This window comes from Xiphophorus maculatus, chromosome 17, assembly GCF_002775205.1.
Source record: "Xiphophorus maculatus strain JP 163 A chromosome 17, X_maculatus-5.0-male, whole genome shotgun sequence".
Taxonomy (NCBI): Eukaryota; Metazoa; Chordata; class Actinopteri; order Cyprinodontiformes; family Poeciliidae; genus Xiphophorus; species Xiphophorus maculatus.
The window spans coordinates 9,589,849-9,609,182 of NC_036459.1; the positions used below are offsets into that span (position 1 = coordinate 9,589,849).

Consider the following 19,334-nt stretch of genomic DNA (forward strand, 5'->3'; position numbering starts at 1 on the left):
GCAGAAGAAAGACTGTAGCCGCTCAACCAATCACAGCAGCTAAGCAAAGTTAGTGGAATCAACTCACTCGCTCACTCTTTGGTTACCTAGCAACTCACTCGTTCCTTGTTACCTAGCAACAGTCTGTTTAGTAATTGCGCAGCAGCAGTTTATGGTTTGACCGCTGTACCTCATAACTGCCTAAAACTAAAAAACAAGAGTGGGGGAGTGAAAACTGTGGATAAAACAATAAATGTTTGCAGTATTTTAGATATTTAAAACAAAAAATGAATCAATAATCTTCAACATCGACTGATGCATTTTTCAGCCGTACTTATCTAAGGATATTCTTCTGGGAAACATTTATTCTGTGGAGGAAAATGGCAAAAAAAAAAAAGCTTACTGGATAACAAAGGAAGCAGATTCCTGATTTACACAGTTTGACCCTGTTAGCTCCGTCCAGAGAGACACTTTTAATTATTTGCCCTTCTCCCTTTAAGAGCACCGGCAGCAGCTCTCGTTTCCCCATTTACTGGAAGCACAGAGCAAACTGTGAGGCCTCTGCTGTTTTTTCACACTTTGATAAGACGATACAGGACCTCAGACGACCTTTTCAACTCTGCTGCGCATGGAGTGCCGTCGCCTTATGTCTTTCACCTCTTCCTGCGGAGGTTCTGTTTTTGTGGAGAGCCGCTGCTCTCCGTTCGCAGGGCAGCGTGGTTGACCAAAGTTTGGCTGTTGGTGGTATTGCGTGCGATTGAGCTCCGCTTGGCAACCGGTCAGAAAGAACAGGGTGTAGTTGTTGTTTTCCTCTTGTGGTCCAGTGGGTTTCCTCTCTGCAAGCGAAAAGAAGCCCCAGGTTTTGACGGGACTCTGTTCTAGCAGGAGACAAGGGGAATGTCCTCACTCACGCCACAGGATGGAACAAAGCAACCTCCTCTATAAAAGTATTAATACCTCAAACTTATTCATTTTGTCATGCTCGAACCACAAACTTCAGTCTGTCTTCTTAGGATTTTAGGTGATACAAAACACAAAGTAATCAATAAATGTGGAAGGACAGTGTTTGGTGGTCAGGGTAAATAACTTAGAAAAATTATCTAAAATTAAGGCCTTAATATCAATTTTAATAATCCCAAGTCTTAAATTTTGTCATGGCAGAACAATTTAATCCTATATGTAGTTTTTTTTCTTGCGGGAATTTTCCATATAGCAAAATTGTGCTCAGACATCTTCACTCATTGCGTTCTGTGACTCTAGGCGATGAAGGCTACTAATAACAAGATGCTAATGCTTGCTTGCTAGCTAGCTAGCAAACTGAGACTCAAGGTGGTTAAGGTAGCTAGCAAGCAAACAAGCTGTTAGTTGCCAGTTAGCTATCAAGCTGTGACTCAAGGCAATTAAGCAAACAAACAAGCTGTTGGTAGCTAGCTATCAGGCTGTAACTCACAGTGGTAAACCTAGCTAGCAACCAAAAAACAAGCTGTTTGCAGCTGCTAGCAAGCTCTGTCTCAAGGCGATTAACCTATCTTGCAAGCATGTTTGCCAGCTAGCAGGCTAGCATACACACAAGCCATTAGCAGCTGGCATATAGCTTTTTACGGAGCTAATTAGAGAGCTATATGCCATGTGAGAAGCACAACGCTTCTGACATGAACCACAAAAAGATCGCAGAAATGTCGCAGTCTTACGTGGTTAAGGCTACTGGTAACAAGTTGCTAATAGCTTTAGCAGCTATCGTATGTCTCTCTAGCTGGCTATCTAGCTGGCTGTCTGGCTTAGTAGAGCCAGGTAGCTCTCAGAAATGAAAAAAGTAGCTCTCAAGCTGGGTAACTAACAAGCTGTGATATAGGTCGTGATAAAGGTCTTAAATTTAAGTCATAGTAGTCTTAAGTTAAATTTGAGTTGGTGAAACCTGCATAAGGCAATTAAGCAAACAAACAAGTTGTTAGCAGTTGGTTCTAACATTAATTTTACAAATAAAAATCTGAAAGGTGTGGCTTGCAATTGCACCTAGCCTCCTGGAAATACTGTGTAACCACCTTTTGTTTCAATTACTTCAAGATTGATGGAGTTTGTTTCTAGCAGTTTTATATATATGGAAAGATTTTTATTTTTGCTGCACTTTGTTGCAAAACTCTGTGAAACATAATGCTGCCACCACCATGTTTCACAAAGGAGAAGTTGTATACGGATGGAGTTTTTTGTTTTTATTTTAAAAATATTTCGTAATCAATTTTATGTGCGTTTTTATGTGGTCACATAAAATCCCCTAACTTGATAAAACGGGGAAAATGTTCAAGGAATATTTTTATAGAGAAATTTACGTCTAAATTCTCTTCTGGGGTTATTTCTTAGACTTTAGTAGCATTCCAGTGTTTTCTTCTCGTCCAGTAACTCTTCGGCTGCAGGTGAGCATGAATCCTGAATCGAGGAACAACAGAGGTCAGGCTGTGCTTTCTGTTTCATTTTCACCGAATTTCGATCCCGCTCGCTTTCCTCCGCCTGGCGTAAGTGAGCCGCCCACATCCAAACACCGGCTGCCATCCGGGTGAAGCGTAGCGCGGCTCCGGCTGTCGTTTCCCTCTGTCAGTGAAGGAAAAAAACCCTCCTTTTCCCTAGAAAAATGGGAAGCCTGTGTTCACAAGAAAACAGCAGAGGTTTGATTAATTAGGGGCAGCGTAATCTTGAATGTGATCCATTAAAGCCCTGTTGTGCTATCTTAACGCTCCAAACACGGGATAATTGGGCGTACTGTTTGTGAAAAAAGGATTATTTGGGATTATATCAGTCAGAGTCGAGGATGTTTGTAAATGAGGAGCGTTGGAAAGCGAATTCCTTCTGTTATTATTACATAAGCATCTGAGTCTGGTTCCTAGTTTTAGTCTATATTTAGGCATTAATTAGGAGAAAGACTGATCTTTTGCATCTTTCAGACCAAAAGCTGTTCACATGTCAAAAAGAATTAGTCTGTCACACCACTAATTGCAGAAGATTAATCTCACACAGGCTTGTTTTTTCCCAATCATTTCTAAAATCAAAGTAGGTCAAACAAGTATTTTTAGTGAAGTATTTTAATTGTGTTGATTTCTCGGCGGTGTTGTGTCGGCAGGCTGTGGGACCTGGACGGGAATGAAACGGCCGTCCTGAGGCTTCACTCTCCGGGTATGAGCGTCTGCTGGCACCCACAGGAAGAATTCAAGGTGGGAGGAAGTTGTTTTGAACTATTTTCAGCATACTATTTTAGTCTCAGAAGAGCTAAATAAACCTTTGTCCCTTTACTAAAACATAAACTGAACTCTAAAGTGTTTATTATGTTTCTTCTGTCTGATTAAATTATGTATATTTTTATGACAAACCCATTGAAATCACATCTACAGCACAGATAACCCGTATTTGAATGTATAGTTAGAGGAAAAAGAAAGTACACCCCTGTTTGTCTATTAATCTTAGCTTTTCAGGACATAAGAACATCGATTTGTTCTCAATAAAGGCCCAAATCATCATCCCTACACCACCATGCTTGACTGTTACAGGAATTTTTCTCAGATAAATTTGAGCTTTCTCTGGATTTTTTCTTTTCTTATTCCTTCTCAAGGACAGAAATTTAATGACATTATGTTTATTTTTATCTTTGTCAGTATTTTGTTGAACAAACTTTCACATAAAGTCTAAAAAAAACCCCAGCAGCTTCATGATTTTTTTTTTTTACTTTAATTTCTTGTTAAACTCGACCTGTGCGTATTGAACGATGCTAATTTTTCTAATTCAGAGTTTCCCCTTGTGTAAAATAAGCCTGGCTAAGGTTAAGCATAACTTATCTTTTTTTTTTTAAATATTTGCATTTTTATAAGACTTTATAGTCAATATTCAAGCATTAATCTTCCAATAGCACATGATTATCAAGTGATTTTTTTTTTCAAATTTCCTTTCAACTTTAAACATTTCTTAAGTCAAAAACATGGCAGTCGGCTGAATGAATGACTGCGCTAACATTTACTTGTGGAAAATGACATTAAAGATGTGTTGTTTTGCAGATATGTTTAGTTTATTTCTACTTTCATCTCCTAAAATCATTCTTTTTGCTGCAATAGCTGCTTTCTCCTTTTGTTTTTTTGTGTGTCTTATCATTAACTTTTACATTTAACATGCTAACTGGGAGCCGCAGCGTTTAGTTTGCACAAACTGGTGTTTCTGGAGAAACTGACTTTTTCTGGCACGTCTTTACTGATCAGTTAATGGTGGCAGAGAAGAAGGGGACAATTCGCTTTTACGACCTGGTTACCCAGCAGGCCATTCTGTCGCTGGACTCCGGGCACAGCGGGCCGCTCATGTCCGCCGACTGGTGCCTCACAAACACCATCAAAGTCGGCGCCGTGGTGGGCAACGATTGGCTAATCTGGGACATCACGCGCTCCAGGTGAGGGAAGGACGGGGCGAAGCTTCATTCTTTCATCTACAGAACGTCTAATTTATGTTTTATTCATCCAGTTACCCTCAGGAGAAAAGGCCGGCTCATAAAGACAAAGCACGACTTTTCAGGTAAGGAACTTTCTCCTTTATCTCTTAAATTTTGATCCTCAAAGAGATCCACAATTAGTGGAACATGTTGGCTTAAATGTGTTGCAATTTTTTTATTAACTAAAAAATTGCTGTTTGTGATTTGCCAAAACTCATAATTACTTCAAAAATGTATATCTTTTGATATATTTTTCATCCATGGAGGTCGCCATTTTGTCACCCGATGGGTTGATGACACATTCTGTACTGGACTCTACAGAGTAAACACAGGAAGGCTAACTTTACCCCAGTAGTTGTTTATTATATTGCGTTTAACTGGTGTAATTTTAGATAATGCCCCACTGTGTCACTGTTTACAAAAAGAAAAAAAAATTGGGTGAATTTGGATAATTTCCCCACATGGAAGAAAGGAGAGCGCAGTGCGAGAGCTGGAGCAGAACACAATGTCCGAAGGACCTAATCTGTGCTCTCAACATTTCTCTCCAGAAGACTTTGAGTCATTTGTAGGAGCAAAACTAACAAAGGCTCTAACAGGTGATCATTACCTTAATGAGCTAAAAGTAAATGCAGTGTAGCGCTGCTGAGACAGGCAGAGCTGGAAGCTCTTTGAAATGTTAATGGTGCTACTGCCTCCAGTACTAAATTTACCGATGCGACCGAACCAAGGCAAGACCCTAAACAGCTGTTACCACGACTCCGGACCCTATACAGCTCAGGTGATCGGGACGCAGAGCTATAGATGTACTTACTGGATCACACAGTCTGTCCAGAGGTAAGTCATTTATCATGTCATTTATGAAGCTGAAGGTAGCAGCAGCAGCTTCTACGGTCAACTATGTCCTCTTTGGTCAACAATAAACAAAGCTGCCAAAACGCCCGTTACACTCCTCGTCAACACCTCTTGTGATTTCTGCGCTCCGATCGAGTTCGACGTGCTCTGGTTCAAATTGAAAAGACTTAATAACGTTACTCATCACTGCTTTGGCTGGACAGAGCCAGACAGTTGGACCAATTTGATGTCATTTACCCAGATTGCATTGCAGCTTGAACAGCATGGCGACTTTCCTGTGACAATATTTTATTAAAATCTATAAAAACTAAATAACCTACAGTACTATTACTGTATTGTTTTTACATCTAAAATAAATATTTCCCAAATAAATTTGATTGTTACAACTAATCATGGATCCCTTTTAAACCTCAAAATTATCCAAAATTGAAAATTTGTCAATATTCAGACTTTTTATAGATACTTCTTTTCTTTTCAGGTGGTCCTTTGTCAATGAAAACCTGTTCGCCACCACAGGATGTCCTGGAAAAATCAGCAGTCAAGTTTTCATCCATCATCTTGGTCACCCACAGGTAGGTTTTTACTTCAACCAGACAGGCGGCTGCTCTTATTTCATTTCCGCTGATGGTTACTTCCTACATCGTTGCAGCCCGTTATGATCGGATCGTCTCCAGTCGGATCGGGCCTCAGTTGGCACCGGATGTTGCCGCTCTGTGTGGTTGGCGGCGACAGGAAGCTCTGCTTTTGGATGACTGAAATGTAGCAACTCTTTGAATGGATTTTTTGTTTTTGTACGTTCAATAAAATATATCTTCACAATTATTTATGAATTTGTGTGAAAGTTCATGGAACTGCCTGCATGACGGAGATTTTTTTGGATCCTTAAGTTTATAATTCATACTCCAGTGTTTGGAAGTGGTCCTTTCTCATTTAGCAGCGAACTCTGAAGGAAAAGTGCTTAACATTTAGATTTTCTTTTCCAACATTATATTTCACAGAGTTCCTGCCAAGTCTGGACAAGCCTAAAATTTTATTTTACTATTCTCCAGGCCTGGAAAAGTATGGAAAAACTAATGAGATTGTATGAAAACATTTGTATTTCCAGGTTTTATTCTCTAATTGTCAGAAAGTTGTCTGTTATTCCATATGTCCTTCCTTTTTATTTTCTATTAGTCTTTCTTGATTATCATAGATCTACGGAGAACTTTTATATTTTATTTAAAATAAAGGAAACTCTAAAGTTGAGTCTTAAAAAACTGATTTCAGTCTGATCAGTGTATCTTCTGCTCATATTTCTGTTAACTTTAACGGTAATATATTTAAAATGTTTTGTGTGTTTACAGCCATTTGAAGCAGTGATTGACTCCCATTTTCTTCACAAAGTGAAATCTTATGGTTTTAATCATTTCTGTTCTGAAGCATAAGTAGAAGCAACCTTAATTTCTATGAATATAAAAATAGAAAAAAACAAGGAATTGACACCATTTTGTTTGAGTTTGATAATATTAAGGAGCCTTGTTGATGTTTTAAAAACTCCTGGTGAAGTCCTGTATCATTTTGGTTCCCTGAGACTGTGAAGGAAAAGCCTTTGGATCTGCAGCAGTTGACGATGATGCAAGATGAGGTAAAGTAATGAACCCTTAAATTACTTTACCTTAAACTAAGTTGATAATTATTAGAATTACAAAAAGACATTTGCTTAATGGAAACATGGCAATTTAGGGAAAAAAAAGATTTTGCACTAGAATGTTTTTTTTTCTGCTGCATCAAACTAGCATATTTCGCAAAACTGCAATGGAAACATTTTTTTCGCATCACACAAGGTACATAATCAACAACCAGATGTTACTACCGGCGGAAAAGACGAAGAAGATGACAGGAAACTGTAGGATGACGGTGCGTTACGTCTTTTTGTGACTTATCATGTGAACAAACTTAATAACGTGTGATTTCAAATGCATTCCTTATTTAATGGAAACACCACGATTGCTAAATTCTGTTATTCAGATATTAGTCGGTCATTGGCATCACACACGATTAGCATGGATTTTTATTATTTGCTCTTCAAACTGAACATGTAATAACTTTGGTTGCAGTACATGCTACTAGTCATTTCTGTTTGCAAGCTCAAACCGAACTTTTCCAACATTTTTAAGCACAGAGTCAGGCCTGTCATTCCCTCTCCAACCTTCTGTTAAACCTGAAATGTCATGCCGGAGCTGCAGAGTCGGGAGTGTTCTCATTTTTTTTGACAGGCAGTCACCTGTTTCCACACATGTTGCAGGATCAGTGCTAACAGAGCTGCTCATTGTGCTGAAACACACTGGGATGTATTGTGTAGCAGTTCGTCTAAATGACAGATCGAAGTGAGAAGAGGCAGCAAGAAGCACCGTTCCTTCAAACCTCCTCACCAGCCTTGTATGTTTCTTGGACTGGGCCATTCACCACCATCCACTGCACAAACGTGCCACTGCTACTTTGTTTGAATGAGTCCAAAGTTTTCTCTTAAATCTCACGACTCATGGACGCCATCTGTTGCCTGACAATCAGTACAACGCCTCTTTTTGACCATCTTCTGGTCTTTCCTGTAAGCACGTCCTCGGATGCTTACCTTTTTGATCTGAAAGAAAGTTTTCATGCCTCACAAGCAGTTCGATCCCTTGCCTTAGCGTGCACACTAATAACAAACTGTGAAATAGGATAAAAGTGAGATCAGGCTTCCTCAAAACCAGCTTTCCTCTAATCTTCCCTTCAGATAACTAATCCCTGACTCAACACAAAAAGAGCAAACAGAAATAATGAGGAGCGTGATGTGAGAAGATGGAAATTACGGCTCTTTGAAGCTGGTTTGTTTGCAGACCTTTCCCAGGATGAAACGATTCATTTTGATCTTGATCAGATGAAGAGAATCAATGGGAAAAATAGTTAGCTGACGCCGCTTTTTGTGTGGAGTTTGATCAGATAAACTGCATAAACTAAAGATACATTATTCATATACAGTCCAGGGAAGAGTTTGGGCTTTTTAAGGCATGACTAGGTGTAAAATTTTGATATTATTCAAACACAAAATGCTGTCGCCTGTTAAACCAACCTAGGCCTATGTGAAAATGTGATCACCAGCCATTTAATTAACTTGTAAGATCAAGAAATTAAAATTGAACCAACACAAAATAGGGTTAAAGATCTCAAAAAGTAACTCATAATGCCCTGATCTAATAAAATTAAAAAAACAGAATTTTTTACGTCTATTGTTTCAAAGCCTTTGGTCCTCCAGTGAATCATAGTGAGAGCCATTATCCACAAACAGTTATACAGTACACCAGAATGAAAGTTTTGGAGTGGCTAAATCGAAGTCTGGACTGAAATTCAATTGAGACTCTATGGTATGACCTTCAACAGGCCGTTCAGGTTATAAAAACTCTTCATTGTGGTTGAATTAAACCAATTCAGGTAAAAAGAGTGCGACTAAATTCTAGTTTTCACAAACACTTGATGGAAGTTGTTGCCACCAAGAGTCAGGCCTTCACAGTATCTGGTATTTAAATCAATCTAAAGCTCATGTCCACCCCACGATTCAACCATTAAACACCACTGACCCGCTCACCACATCACGTTTGGACCAAAAGTCCACCGTTACCGACTTGGTGTTCTTTCAGACAAAACAATCTGTATTAGGTCAGGCTTTATGTATACTGATGATCAGCCAGAAAATTGCCATCACCATTGATCTTTTCAATTGCATTTCCATTCAACAAAAAAATTGCTTATGCAGGGTGTTCGGTTTTCTCCAAGGATGTTACTCTGCATTTTGATCAAACATCTCTATCTCTTCTGCTGCAGGAGATTGCTGCAGAAGTCTTGTTCATCCAGATGCAGCGTTGCAATCCTAAATTCTGCTGACATTTAGAGATTTTGCCCTTACAAACAAGCCGTACTTGATCAGTTTTTTGCCCCATTGTCTTTGTAAGGGTGCAAGAAAATGGATGGATGGATAATTTCCTTCAATCCTGAGGTTAAAGTGAACTTGATGACCTAGTCTACAGCCTAGGGGCGATAACCTAGCCAGCTTTAAGATGGGCTTGCCCTGACATCAGAACAAGAGACGCTTTTTCTTGGATGACGCATGAAAGGCAAATGAACTGAACTGAATCCCTCCTTGTGGTTGTCCAGTTGCTGGAGCAACCTGCTTTTGTTTAGCGCTCTGGATTCGCATCCTGAAAACACAACTTCTGTGGAAGATTTGTGGGTTTTGGGGAGAGAATGATTGTAGAACAAGATTCACTAAAGTATAAAGTGTGAGATCTTTTCCTCTTCTGCAAACACAGGCTTTCCCAGGGAGGTTTGATTTACCGTGGAGTCCAATTATGGGAAAAGAAACGCTTCCCAAATCACCGCGACTGACGTCTTGATGACGCCGTTTCTTCATGAATCCAGCAGATGAAGATGATCCATCTTCTTGAGGGACAGCCGTGGAGTGAGCTGGTACGATACGCACTGTCGCCTGAAATCAAATGTTGGTCTTCTTTCAGAACGAAGGGAAAAAAAAACCTCTCCAGTCGCACGCAGAGCGAGAAACGAAGCGAGAAGAGCATCTGTCAGCAGCGCAGCTCTGCAGACCGTGCTGCGGTTTTACTGCAAGGTCTCTGTGACCTGGTACTGATAATGTTCTGGGCCTCACTGTTGGCTAAAGCCATCCAGCAGAAAGGCAACACGATACTCAAATCATTCATAATTAGCTCCTTCCCTTTGCTTAAAAACACACAAAGACAAATGGCTTCCAAGAATTTCCCAAATGAAAACAGTTGGTTTGGAATTAGAAGCTAGAAAATGGTCTACAAGCCTCCTTTTCTTTCAACTCTTCTTGCGTCAGCAACTTTTCCTGCCTCTTTTGAATGTAAAAACTGAACTTTTGAGGACACATTTCATGAAAATATTTATTTCTTCTTTTACATAATCTTTACCTTTCATACACATATCAAAAGGTCTAGTCCAGATTTTCTACGAATGGAAAAGTTTACATCATCAATTGGCCTTTCTTCAAGTTTCTGGGATCTGCTGATGATCCAGTTTTGATCTTTAGGATGAGCTGAGCTTCTCCAGAGCACTGTGGAGGGTCTTCAGGTCCTCCCGGACCTGGCTCAAAGCATTCTGGACCTTGCTTGGCTGGTCCAGAACCTCCACGCTGCAAGTGAAAGAGTCGTAGCGGACTGCAAAGGGACGCTTGATGTTAGCAGAGTATTTCCTGTCAAAAAGAAACAAATTTATATTCATTACATCTCGTTTCTCAGGAAACGGCTACAATATGTTAAATACATCAATGATTTAGAAAAGAGGGGTAATTTATTCATCCAATGCATATTTAGGTCCAGAAACCTTAGATAGCTTCACTGATCAAAGGTTGGCCCATATTATGCCTGCTTAGAAACAAATGCTGTGGATGACATTTCTTTCCTCTCTGGTCCATCAATTGTGGCCAAAGTTTGTGCTAGTTACACCAGTGTAGTGTCTTTTTGCATAATTTTCAGGCCAATTTGTCACCAAGAAATTGTTCTTGAATGGTGTTTGACTTCTCTTTTCATTCATGGAAGCAATTGGTCTCAGAACTGGAAGGAATCCCTCTTTCTGGGATGAGAAAGAACCTCATACATGGATTGTGTCAGAAAATCTTCACTTTGCACCAGTTTCCTGCTGTCCCCCCTTGGACTTCCCATTAAAATCCAATCTACCATTTGCCATGTTTCTTGTCACCAAGTCGTCAGTGTTCACCTAAATTTACATGTACCCATTTGTTATCAGTCCTGTGCAATCTCTGCCTTGGTGGCAACATAATTTTGGACCAATCTCCTACATAGGAGATGTTTGTGGATTATTCTTGGATTCCCTGGAGGGAGATTTCCTCACTTCCATATGTTTTGTTGGGATTTTATTCATAGAACAGAAGAAAGTAGTGTAGAATTGCAGCCTGGTGAAAACCAGCCTCTTATTCTACGGTTTGCTTCCGGCCAGAAGGTCTGGTCTCTCGCTTATTTAGAAACAATTGTTTTCTGGAGGCATTGACTTTGTTGAAGTTTTAAACTTTACCCAGTTGCCAACGTTTGGCTGTGACGTATATAACGCGTCAGTTTAACTCTATGAAGCTTACTGGAAGTTACCTGCAAGAATTGCATAGGAAGGAAATGGCCATAGAAGTTCGAGATAAATTAGACATTGTTTTCAAAATTTGTACAAATTAATGACTTAATTTAACAATTTTTTTCTGGTGAAAAAATGACCTTTTACCAAATTAGCCCAATTTTAGTCCGACTGAATGGGGAGTGACGATGGACATCAATTTCCAAGTCTTGCCAAAGATTCTTAATGGGATCTCTTGTTGTTATACTGCTGGAAAGAGGAACCTAATCTCAGTGTTTTCATTGATCCTACCAGATTGAATCCAACTTCCCTCCCATTTCTTAAGAAAAGTTTCCCCATAGCATGTTGGTCTGTTCAGTTGGACGTTTGCTATTTTCCCTACATGGCCAACAGGAAACAGGACTACTTGTGGATTTGTTATGACTATAGCTTCCTTCTCAATCTCAATAGAGGACAGACTGGTGGAATACATAAGATTCTTAATTTTCTTGGCTGCTTCTCTGATTTGACAAGAGGTGGACAGGGATTTAATTAGCAGATAGTCTAATTATCTCCACATCTATTTGCTTCTCTATAAACTTTTCTCATAATACGTACCTCAGCTTCACCTTTGCGTCCTCAAAGCTTTCAGACACAAAGTAAACTGACTGGTAGGTTTGGTCCTGGTACGGCTGCACCGCCGTCTCCTCTGGGTTGAACGGCTTGTATTCGGGTTTGTTTGACAGGGCGAACTAAGGGGGGAAAGGACCATCAGCACAACAAGCAAACGCTTATTTGTGTGTGAAAAAAAAAGAAACTCACAACAAGCTCTCCATACGAGGAGAGGAGACCGGCTCCGTAAGCTTTCACTTCACCGTTTTGCTTGCAGAGGCCAAACTCCACAGTGAACCAGTATAACTGGAGAGGAGAGGTACGATGGCGTGTTAGGGCCATTGTAGATAAGAAGAAGAAAAAGAATAAATTTCACAGAAAAAAAACTCTCATATGTCTAATCTTGTAAGGTTGAAAATTTCTGCCAAAAATCTCTGACATCGTCTTTTAAAAATTCCTCAAATGTAATTTTTTTCTTGGAAATTTTTGATTTTTCAAACTTAGAAATGCCCTTGTTTTTTCTAGGAAATTTCTTAAATTAATCTCAGAATTTTTGAGAGTTTTTTTTCCTCTGAAACGTACTCCTTTTATCCCATCTACAAATCGAAAACGTCAACATCGTTTTTATGTGCAGAGATGCAGTTACTGCTTTTGGCCACTAGATGGCAGCAGACTCATATCTTTCCTACCGTTGAAAGTTTCTCAATCTCTTCATCTGAAGCTCCAAGTGAGGCAAGTCCAATCTCCTGGAAACAAACAAAAAGGTGTAAAACAAAACTGTTAGAGGTGATTTAAGCAAAAACAGACAGCTTGACTGATGAAAATAAAAAGATATGGGAATATTTACCTGGGAAAACTGTGCGAATTCCCGATCTCCCAGCATGGGGATGTGTCCGAGCAGCTCGTGGCAGCAGTCCCTGTCAGGGCAGATTGAACCGAGTTAGTGAGCTGAACAGATGCTTTAATGAGTCTGATGCTGGAAAACTAACTCACGGTTCAGGGGAGTGCATGGGGGAAGACGGGTGTCGGATGTACTGGGTGCACTGGAAGACCCTGAAGGCCAAACTGGCCAGAAAGTCTCTGGCTGAGAGCAAGCCGGCGACCGGACGCAGCTGGAAACCAGTTTTCTCTAAACACACAGAGGAAAAGTAGACAAAAGTCACCAATTTTTAAAAGTTGATGATGTTTTCTATATTTAGGGGCTTGGGACTGGTATATCTTAAGACACTTAGCATGAAAAAAACCTGAAAAAGTTTCCTGGAAAGTTTTGTCTAGGTCTGGATTATTTTTGGAATATGGAAGAATTATTGCATTTCTACTCTTCCTTCGATTTTCAACGGCCTTACAGTGTTTTCTATCCCATCCCACCTGTCCGTCCAAACAAAATGGAAACCATATAAAACCTGTTTTCATTTTGGGCCACATTAAGGTCTCAAATGTTCTTAAAGGGCCGGTTGTTACAGAAAGTATTGATAACTGTTAAAACTGTCTCTGCGTTTGACAGGTTCTTAAAAATAATCATATTCACCAGTTTTTCACATCAATCCTTCCCTCCAGAATGTAACTTCTTTTGTAATTTTTTGCAAAACATTGCTAATTTAGAAATATTTGCAAGGAATTTTGCAAAAAATATGACGGTAAATGTGACTTTTTACTACTCAATTACAGACCAGAACTTGACATCAAGTACGGCAGAGGCATAAGTGTAAAAGTAAACTATACTGCCACCTGCAGGTGGGAGTAGGCATCATTTACAACCAATGTTTGTGACAATTTTCTGTAAATTTTTCAGTAATATACAAGTGCAAATGAAGAGGAAAGTCAAGTCAAAGGAAAAACTGATGATTTCTCTGTATGTTTATTAAATTCTATTGATTGATCAGAGATATGTACAGTATACATTGCAAATGTTTTCATACCTCATAAACTTTCTGTACACCTGATTTTTTTAAAAATTTGTAACTGATTGTCCAGTTCTATGCGATTATTAATGCTGGTCTGTTATATAAATTCTTCATGTGTATATATAACATAAAAAACTGTGAAAATTAACATTATGAATAAAAAATGTTTGTTAAATCTCTTGTGCATTGTTTCTTCCCCCAGAATTTAAGAAACAGTAGCTGATTTAATTGTTATATTTCTAATTTCTAACTGATATGAAAATATGGGCTGATGTCGATATCCGATATTAATATTGCTGTTCTGGTTGATAACCAATATTTACCAAGCTTATGTATATTTCACTACCATTTTAACACATTTAGGGATAAAAAAAATAAATCGACCAGACACAATCGGCAACAAGATAAGAATAACTATTAGTTGTTCATATCTGCCTAATTTTATCAGACTGATGTGATGAAAAATTACTAATATTTTACATTTATTTTAAATCACTTTTTAAAATGTATTTTTATTGGAATTTAAGTGAGGTATTTTTATTTAATCTATTTGTTGTTGCTCTTATTTTACTTTTATTTATTTTATTGTTTCCAGTATTTTTTTTTCTTTCTCTTTTCATCAACTTATTCTATTGTGTTATCGTTTTTATACACCATTTTGGCGCAGTCTTAAATCTGCTCTTTAAAGTGCAATATAAATAAATTTTACATTGACTTTGACTGATGGAAAACACCACACACAGATGTCTTTCCTTGTTTTCCAGAGAAAATCGTTTCTTTTCTCTGACCTTTCAGGAAGGCGGACACGTCTCGGAGCTGAGGGATGCGATCCTCTCCGTAGCCGCACTCGTCCTCCAGCTGCTGTAGGCTGTCCAGGAACTGCCTGCAGGCCAGACTGGGATAAACGCTCCTCAGCTGCTGGTAAACCTTCCTCCTGTAAGCAGCAGACAAACGTCACGTCTTCTGTCACATTTCAGATCGTTTTCGCACAGCGTTTGTAGCTCACCATGTGGATATTTCTTCTGCTGTGTACTCCACCGTGGGCAGTGGGTCGCCTCTGCAGCAGAGACAGTTTTAGGAGATAACTTTTTAAAATTTATCACCAATATCGGACTTTGTTTAAGAGATTTTTACTCACTGTTTGTATCTAAATGCGAGTTCAGAGATGGCAGCTCGTCTTTTTCTGTACTCTGAGTCATTATATCCCTGCGTAAAAGAAAGAAATTAGATTAATTTACCCCTAGATTTAATCTTTGAACAGAAACCTCTGTGCAAAATTTGTTTATTTTCCCTCAATGAGTCAAAATTACTTGTAATTTTTATTTAGGTTTACACAATTTAAAACAGAACTGGTTGAAAATATAAATTTTCATTTGTAAATATACAGTATTTACAAATGAAATCATATCCATCCCATACTTTTACATTTTTTAGTCTCTACAGTTGGGGATTTCACAATCTTCCAATTTGACAGTTGTAATTTTCTTGGCATTTAACAATAAAATATTGACTATTGATTATTTTGTGACTGCCGTTACAGTTTAAACCACAATTTTTCTTTGGCATTGTTGGTATTTGTAAGTAGATTCGTTGAAAGTCATTTTTTCTGTAATCTCGGTAAGAAAGGGAACCAAAGTCCATAAGAAAAATATGGAAGAAAAATAAGGCTTCATTCACACTGCAGCCTGAAGTGACCCAATTCTGATTTGTCAAATCTGATTTATTTATTTTTTGTCACTTCCAAATATATGCGACTCGTATGTGATCTCCAGTGTGAACTGTAAGCGACCTGAAAGTGTCACGCATGCGCAGTAGAGGGCGCAGTAACGTCACACATAGAGATCGTGCTCAGAGTTTTGCCAACCGCCACAAAAAAGAAGAAGAAGAGCTCAGTGTTTGCGTGTGTTATGATTTTTAAGTTGTTGTCCGACCAGAACCAGCACATCAACAATTTAATCCTCCGCCTCATTGGTTGTTGTTTTTCTTCTCGCTTGCGAGTATCATGACGCAGAATAGTGACGTTTGTCGAGTATCAATGACGTTCAGGTCGAACGGACGCGACCTGGCCGCTTAAATTCAGGTCACTTTTGAAAAGGTCGCAACCGACAAAACATCCGATATGTGTTGTTCAGACTGTCGTAAAAAGGTCAGACACAGGTCGCATTATTTTACATAAACACTCACAGGATGATCGCAGTGTAAGTCTGGATCAAATTTCGTTATCAGCAGGTTGCACCTGTCCAGGTCTTTAATCTGTCGAGGAAACCAGGGAGCTGCAAAGGCAGGAAACACAAATAAATTCATAAAGAGTCTAAATATTACCGTAAATCCCGCCTGTGGGGTCCTACCTTTTTCCTCGGGCACGGCGCGAACATCATCGGCGACCCGTTTCAGCGAGTTGATGAACACGTCCAGGTCCGAGCGGTGGACCTCACAGCTCATGAAAAACTCCAGATCAGGAAGTCCGCCGAACTTGGACTTCCTCCTGGGCCGACTCTCCACATGGAGAAGTTTGGCTTCAAACGTCTAAATGACCAGAAATATGCACACGATGTTCGCTTTTCCATTTAATACTTTGGGATTGGTAAAGCTAAAGCAGGAAATTGGATATTTTGAAAATATTTTTCTAATTTCAAATGCTTGATTCTCGATTTTATTGCAGAAATATATCTGCAGCCTTCCTAAATTTGTTAGATGACTTTAACTTTCCACACTTGGAGTTTTTGACCTATTTAACATCTGTAGGCTCTCTTTGCATACAAATCTTTAAAACAGGATTCTGAATTAATTTATTTTGATGACAATTCAGCCAAATAAATTGTTTGCATTATTAAATAAATAGAGAAAGCAAACTCTTCAAATATTCTACCCTTATTTTTTAGAAGTTATTTTAATTTTCATTTTGAACTAGCAGAACTTTTTGCAGTTATGCAAAATATAAAGCAGTCCTTCTTCTTAAGCTAAAATTACATTTACAAAGTACACCAAATAACTTTATTTCATGGTTTAAAAGTTGAATTAGGTTGAACTTAAATCACAGAAATAGTCAAATTAGCACTGAATACTAAAGTTTTGCTTGAAAATCACAGACGACTGTAAAAAGATTTTAATGTTTTTTTAGTTGTTCCTGGCAGTATTTTACTGTTTTTCTTATTTTTTTCTTTTCTGTTAAATTTCTGTTTAGCATTTTATTTGTAAAATTTAACAGAAATTCTTTGAGACTATATCAAGACTCTTTCTTGGGTTTGTTTTTGACCCAAAAGCCTCTAAATATAGCAATGGATTTGTTATTAATAGCAATTTTACAACTACATTGATTCAGTGAGAATAAAATTCATAAATAAATCAGGAATCAAGTTTCAAATAAACGTTTCAAGTGGTTAAAACGATCTATTAGTGAATATTTTTAGAAAAATATTGGGAAATATTAATATTCATTACATTTAACTTTTGATGCAGCTTCATCATAAAATAAAATATTTGTTTTCAGTTATTAATGAACTTGAATTGGATTAGATTCAACTTAAATTTGCTCTCTGAACCATTTATACTAACTAATAACATGCTAAAAACAAATGTCAATTTATTTATAAGCACTTTAAAAGCAGGTATTAAATGCACCAAAGTGCAAACCACAGATAAAAACACAAATAATAATAATGGAATGATACAAATAGATAAAAAAATAATGTAATAATTCAGTAAAATAAATATTTATTTAATTTTTCTTTACTTTAAGCTGGATTTTCACCTTATAAAAAAGGTTTTAAAAAATCTAATTTTTAAGGAAGTCAGAATACAATAACATAGAACTGAATTAAATGACTTTTTTTATTATCTTACCTCGAATATTTTCCCAGTTTGAAAGAATCCGGAGTTTTTCTCGTTGCTGAGGGCGAACAGGACGCTCACGGCGACCCTGCCGTGCTTCTCCTCGAACACGGCCACGTCCCCGGACCGTGAGGGCCCCGCGGAGGGCCCCGCGGAGCCGCTGCCGATGCGCTCCCGCCGCGCATCCTCGATCAGGCTCTGCTTCCTGCCGCCGAGCGCCTGCGCCGCGCCGTCGGTCTTCATGTGTCCGCGCTGTGCTGCAGCTTCGTCGGTCACCGGAGCGAGCGGGCGGTGCGTCTTCATCCCCGCTGCCGCTGCGGGTCGGGGTTAAATAAGCGCTCCTAGCGGATTGATGGCGGTAAATTGCGCAGGCGCAACACGTGAGTCCGGCTTTTTGGGGACCCGTGCGTCATTTTTCTATTTCTGGGTTTTGCTTGGAGAGGAAGAAACAGTTTAACAGGTGAATTTAACAGATGTTTTCAAGCAGAAACATCGGGTTACATAAATGTTGCACACATAGTGATAAAATAAATTCTGTCCCATTAAGTGTAGATGCTCATATATTTAGATTTTTATTTTAAAATCTAATGCAAATGAAGACTGATACTATCTGAGGTGTAAAATTAATTATTTTCTGCACTTATTCAGAGATCCAAGTGAAGGTGAAAAATATAAACGATTATTTAAATAAACTTTATTTTCCCTCAGTCAAAGTGTCCAACCTTTAGATTTGTTCAAAAATGTTCTGGAAATTGAATTTGAGCAAGTTAAGATTCTTTAAAGTGTTTTATGTGTCGTCATCTAACTGGAAGTTTTTCCCTAATTATTTTTGGTCTCAGTTTGGATTCTGTGAACTGATTTGATTTTTACTGTTTTAAAGAAAATTAACTGAACAATTTCATAAGCAAATAGAGAAAATCCATAGCAAAAACGTTAACCTTAAACATCCATCCATCCGTTTATCCATCCATCCGTTTGTTTATAAATCCATCCATCTGTTTATCATCCATCCATCTGTTTATCATCCATCCATCCATCTGTTTATCATCATCCATCCATCTGTTTATCATCCATCCATCTGTTTGTTTATCCATCCATCCATCCATCCATCCGTTTATCATCCATCCATTTATCCATCCATTTATCCATCCATCCATCTGTTTGTTTATCCATCCACCCATCTGTTTATCATCCATCCATCCGTTTATCCATCCATCCATCCATCCGTTTATCAATCAATCAATCAATAAAATTTTATTTGTATAGCACATTTCAGCAGCAAGGCATTTCAAAGTGCTTTACATCATTACAAACACAGAAACACAATGCAATATAGAATCAAGTTCCATCAATAAATTTGTAATTGATTACATTTCAAATACAATCCTAAACAGGTGGGTTTTTAGTTGAGATTTAAAAGAAGTCCGTGTTTCAGCTGTTTTACAGTTTTCTGGAAGTTTGTTCCAAATTTGTGGTGCATAGATGCTGAAAGCTGCTTCTCCTCGTTTGGTTCTGGTTCTGGGGATGCAGAGCAGAACCAGAACCGGAAGACCTGAGAGGTCTGGAAGGTTGATACAATAACAGCA

General features: G+C 38.5%; 2 protein-coding genes across 7 annotated transcripts in view; one reads left to right on the top strand and one right to left on the bottom strand.

The window, feature by feature from the left end:
• Positions 1-6,112, top strand: part of nup37 (nucleoporin 37) — an 18,370-nt gene extending 12,258 nt beyond the window's left edge. For all 6 annotated transcript variants that reach the window (XM_023350469.1, XM_005799959.3, XM_023350467.1 and 3 more), the window contains exons 6-10: positions 3,092-3,182; positions 4,215-4,399; positions 4,471-4,521; positions 5,769-5,862; positions 5,940-6,112. In XM_023350469.1, the coding sequence (XP_023206237.1) occupies positions 3,092-3,182; positions 4,215-4,399; positions 4,471-4,521; positions 5,769-5,862; positions 5,940-6,053 (535 nt within the window). In that variant the 3' untranslated portion in view covers positions 6,054-6,112. The remainder of the gene's footprint in view (positions 1-3,091; positions 3,183-4,214; positions 4,400-4,470; positions 4,522-5,768; positions 5,863-5,939) is intronic.
• A 4,126-nt stretch (positions 6,113-10,238) lies between these two features.
• LOC102222085 (tyrosine 3-monooxygenase) lies at positions 10,239-18,214 on the bottom strand. The gene is made up of 12 exons (XM_005799958.2): positions 17,761-18,214; positions 16,266-16,443; positions 16,102-16,190; positions 15,056-15,123; positions 14,924-14,974; positions 14,706-14,851; positions 13,007-13,142; positions 12,861-12,930; positions 12,703-12,759; positions 12,224-12,319; positions 12,020-12,153; positions 10,239-10,532 (listed from the first exon to the last, which is right to left on the bottom strand). Exons 1-12 carry the CDS (start codon positions 18,049-18,051, stop codon positions 10,367-10,369), a joined length of 1,482 nt encoding a protein of 493 aa, XP_005800015.2. The 5' UTR covers positions 18,052-18,214; the 3' UTR covers positions 10,239-10,366.
• Positions 18,215-19,334: the final 1,120 nt, after the last annotated feature.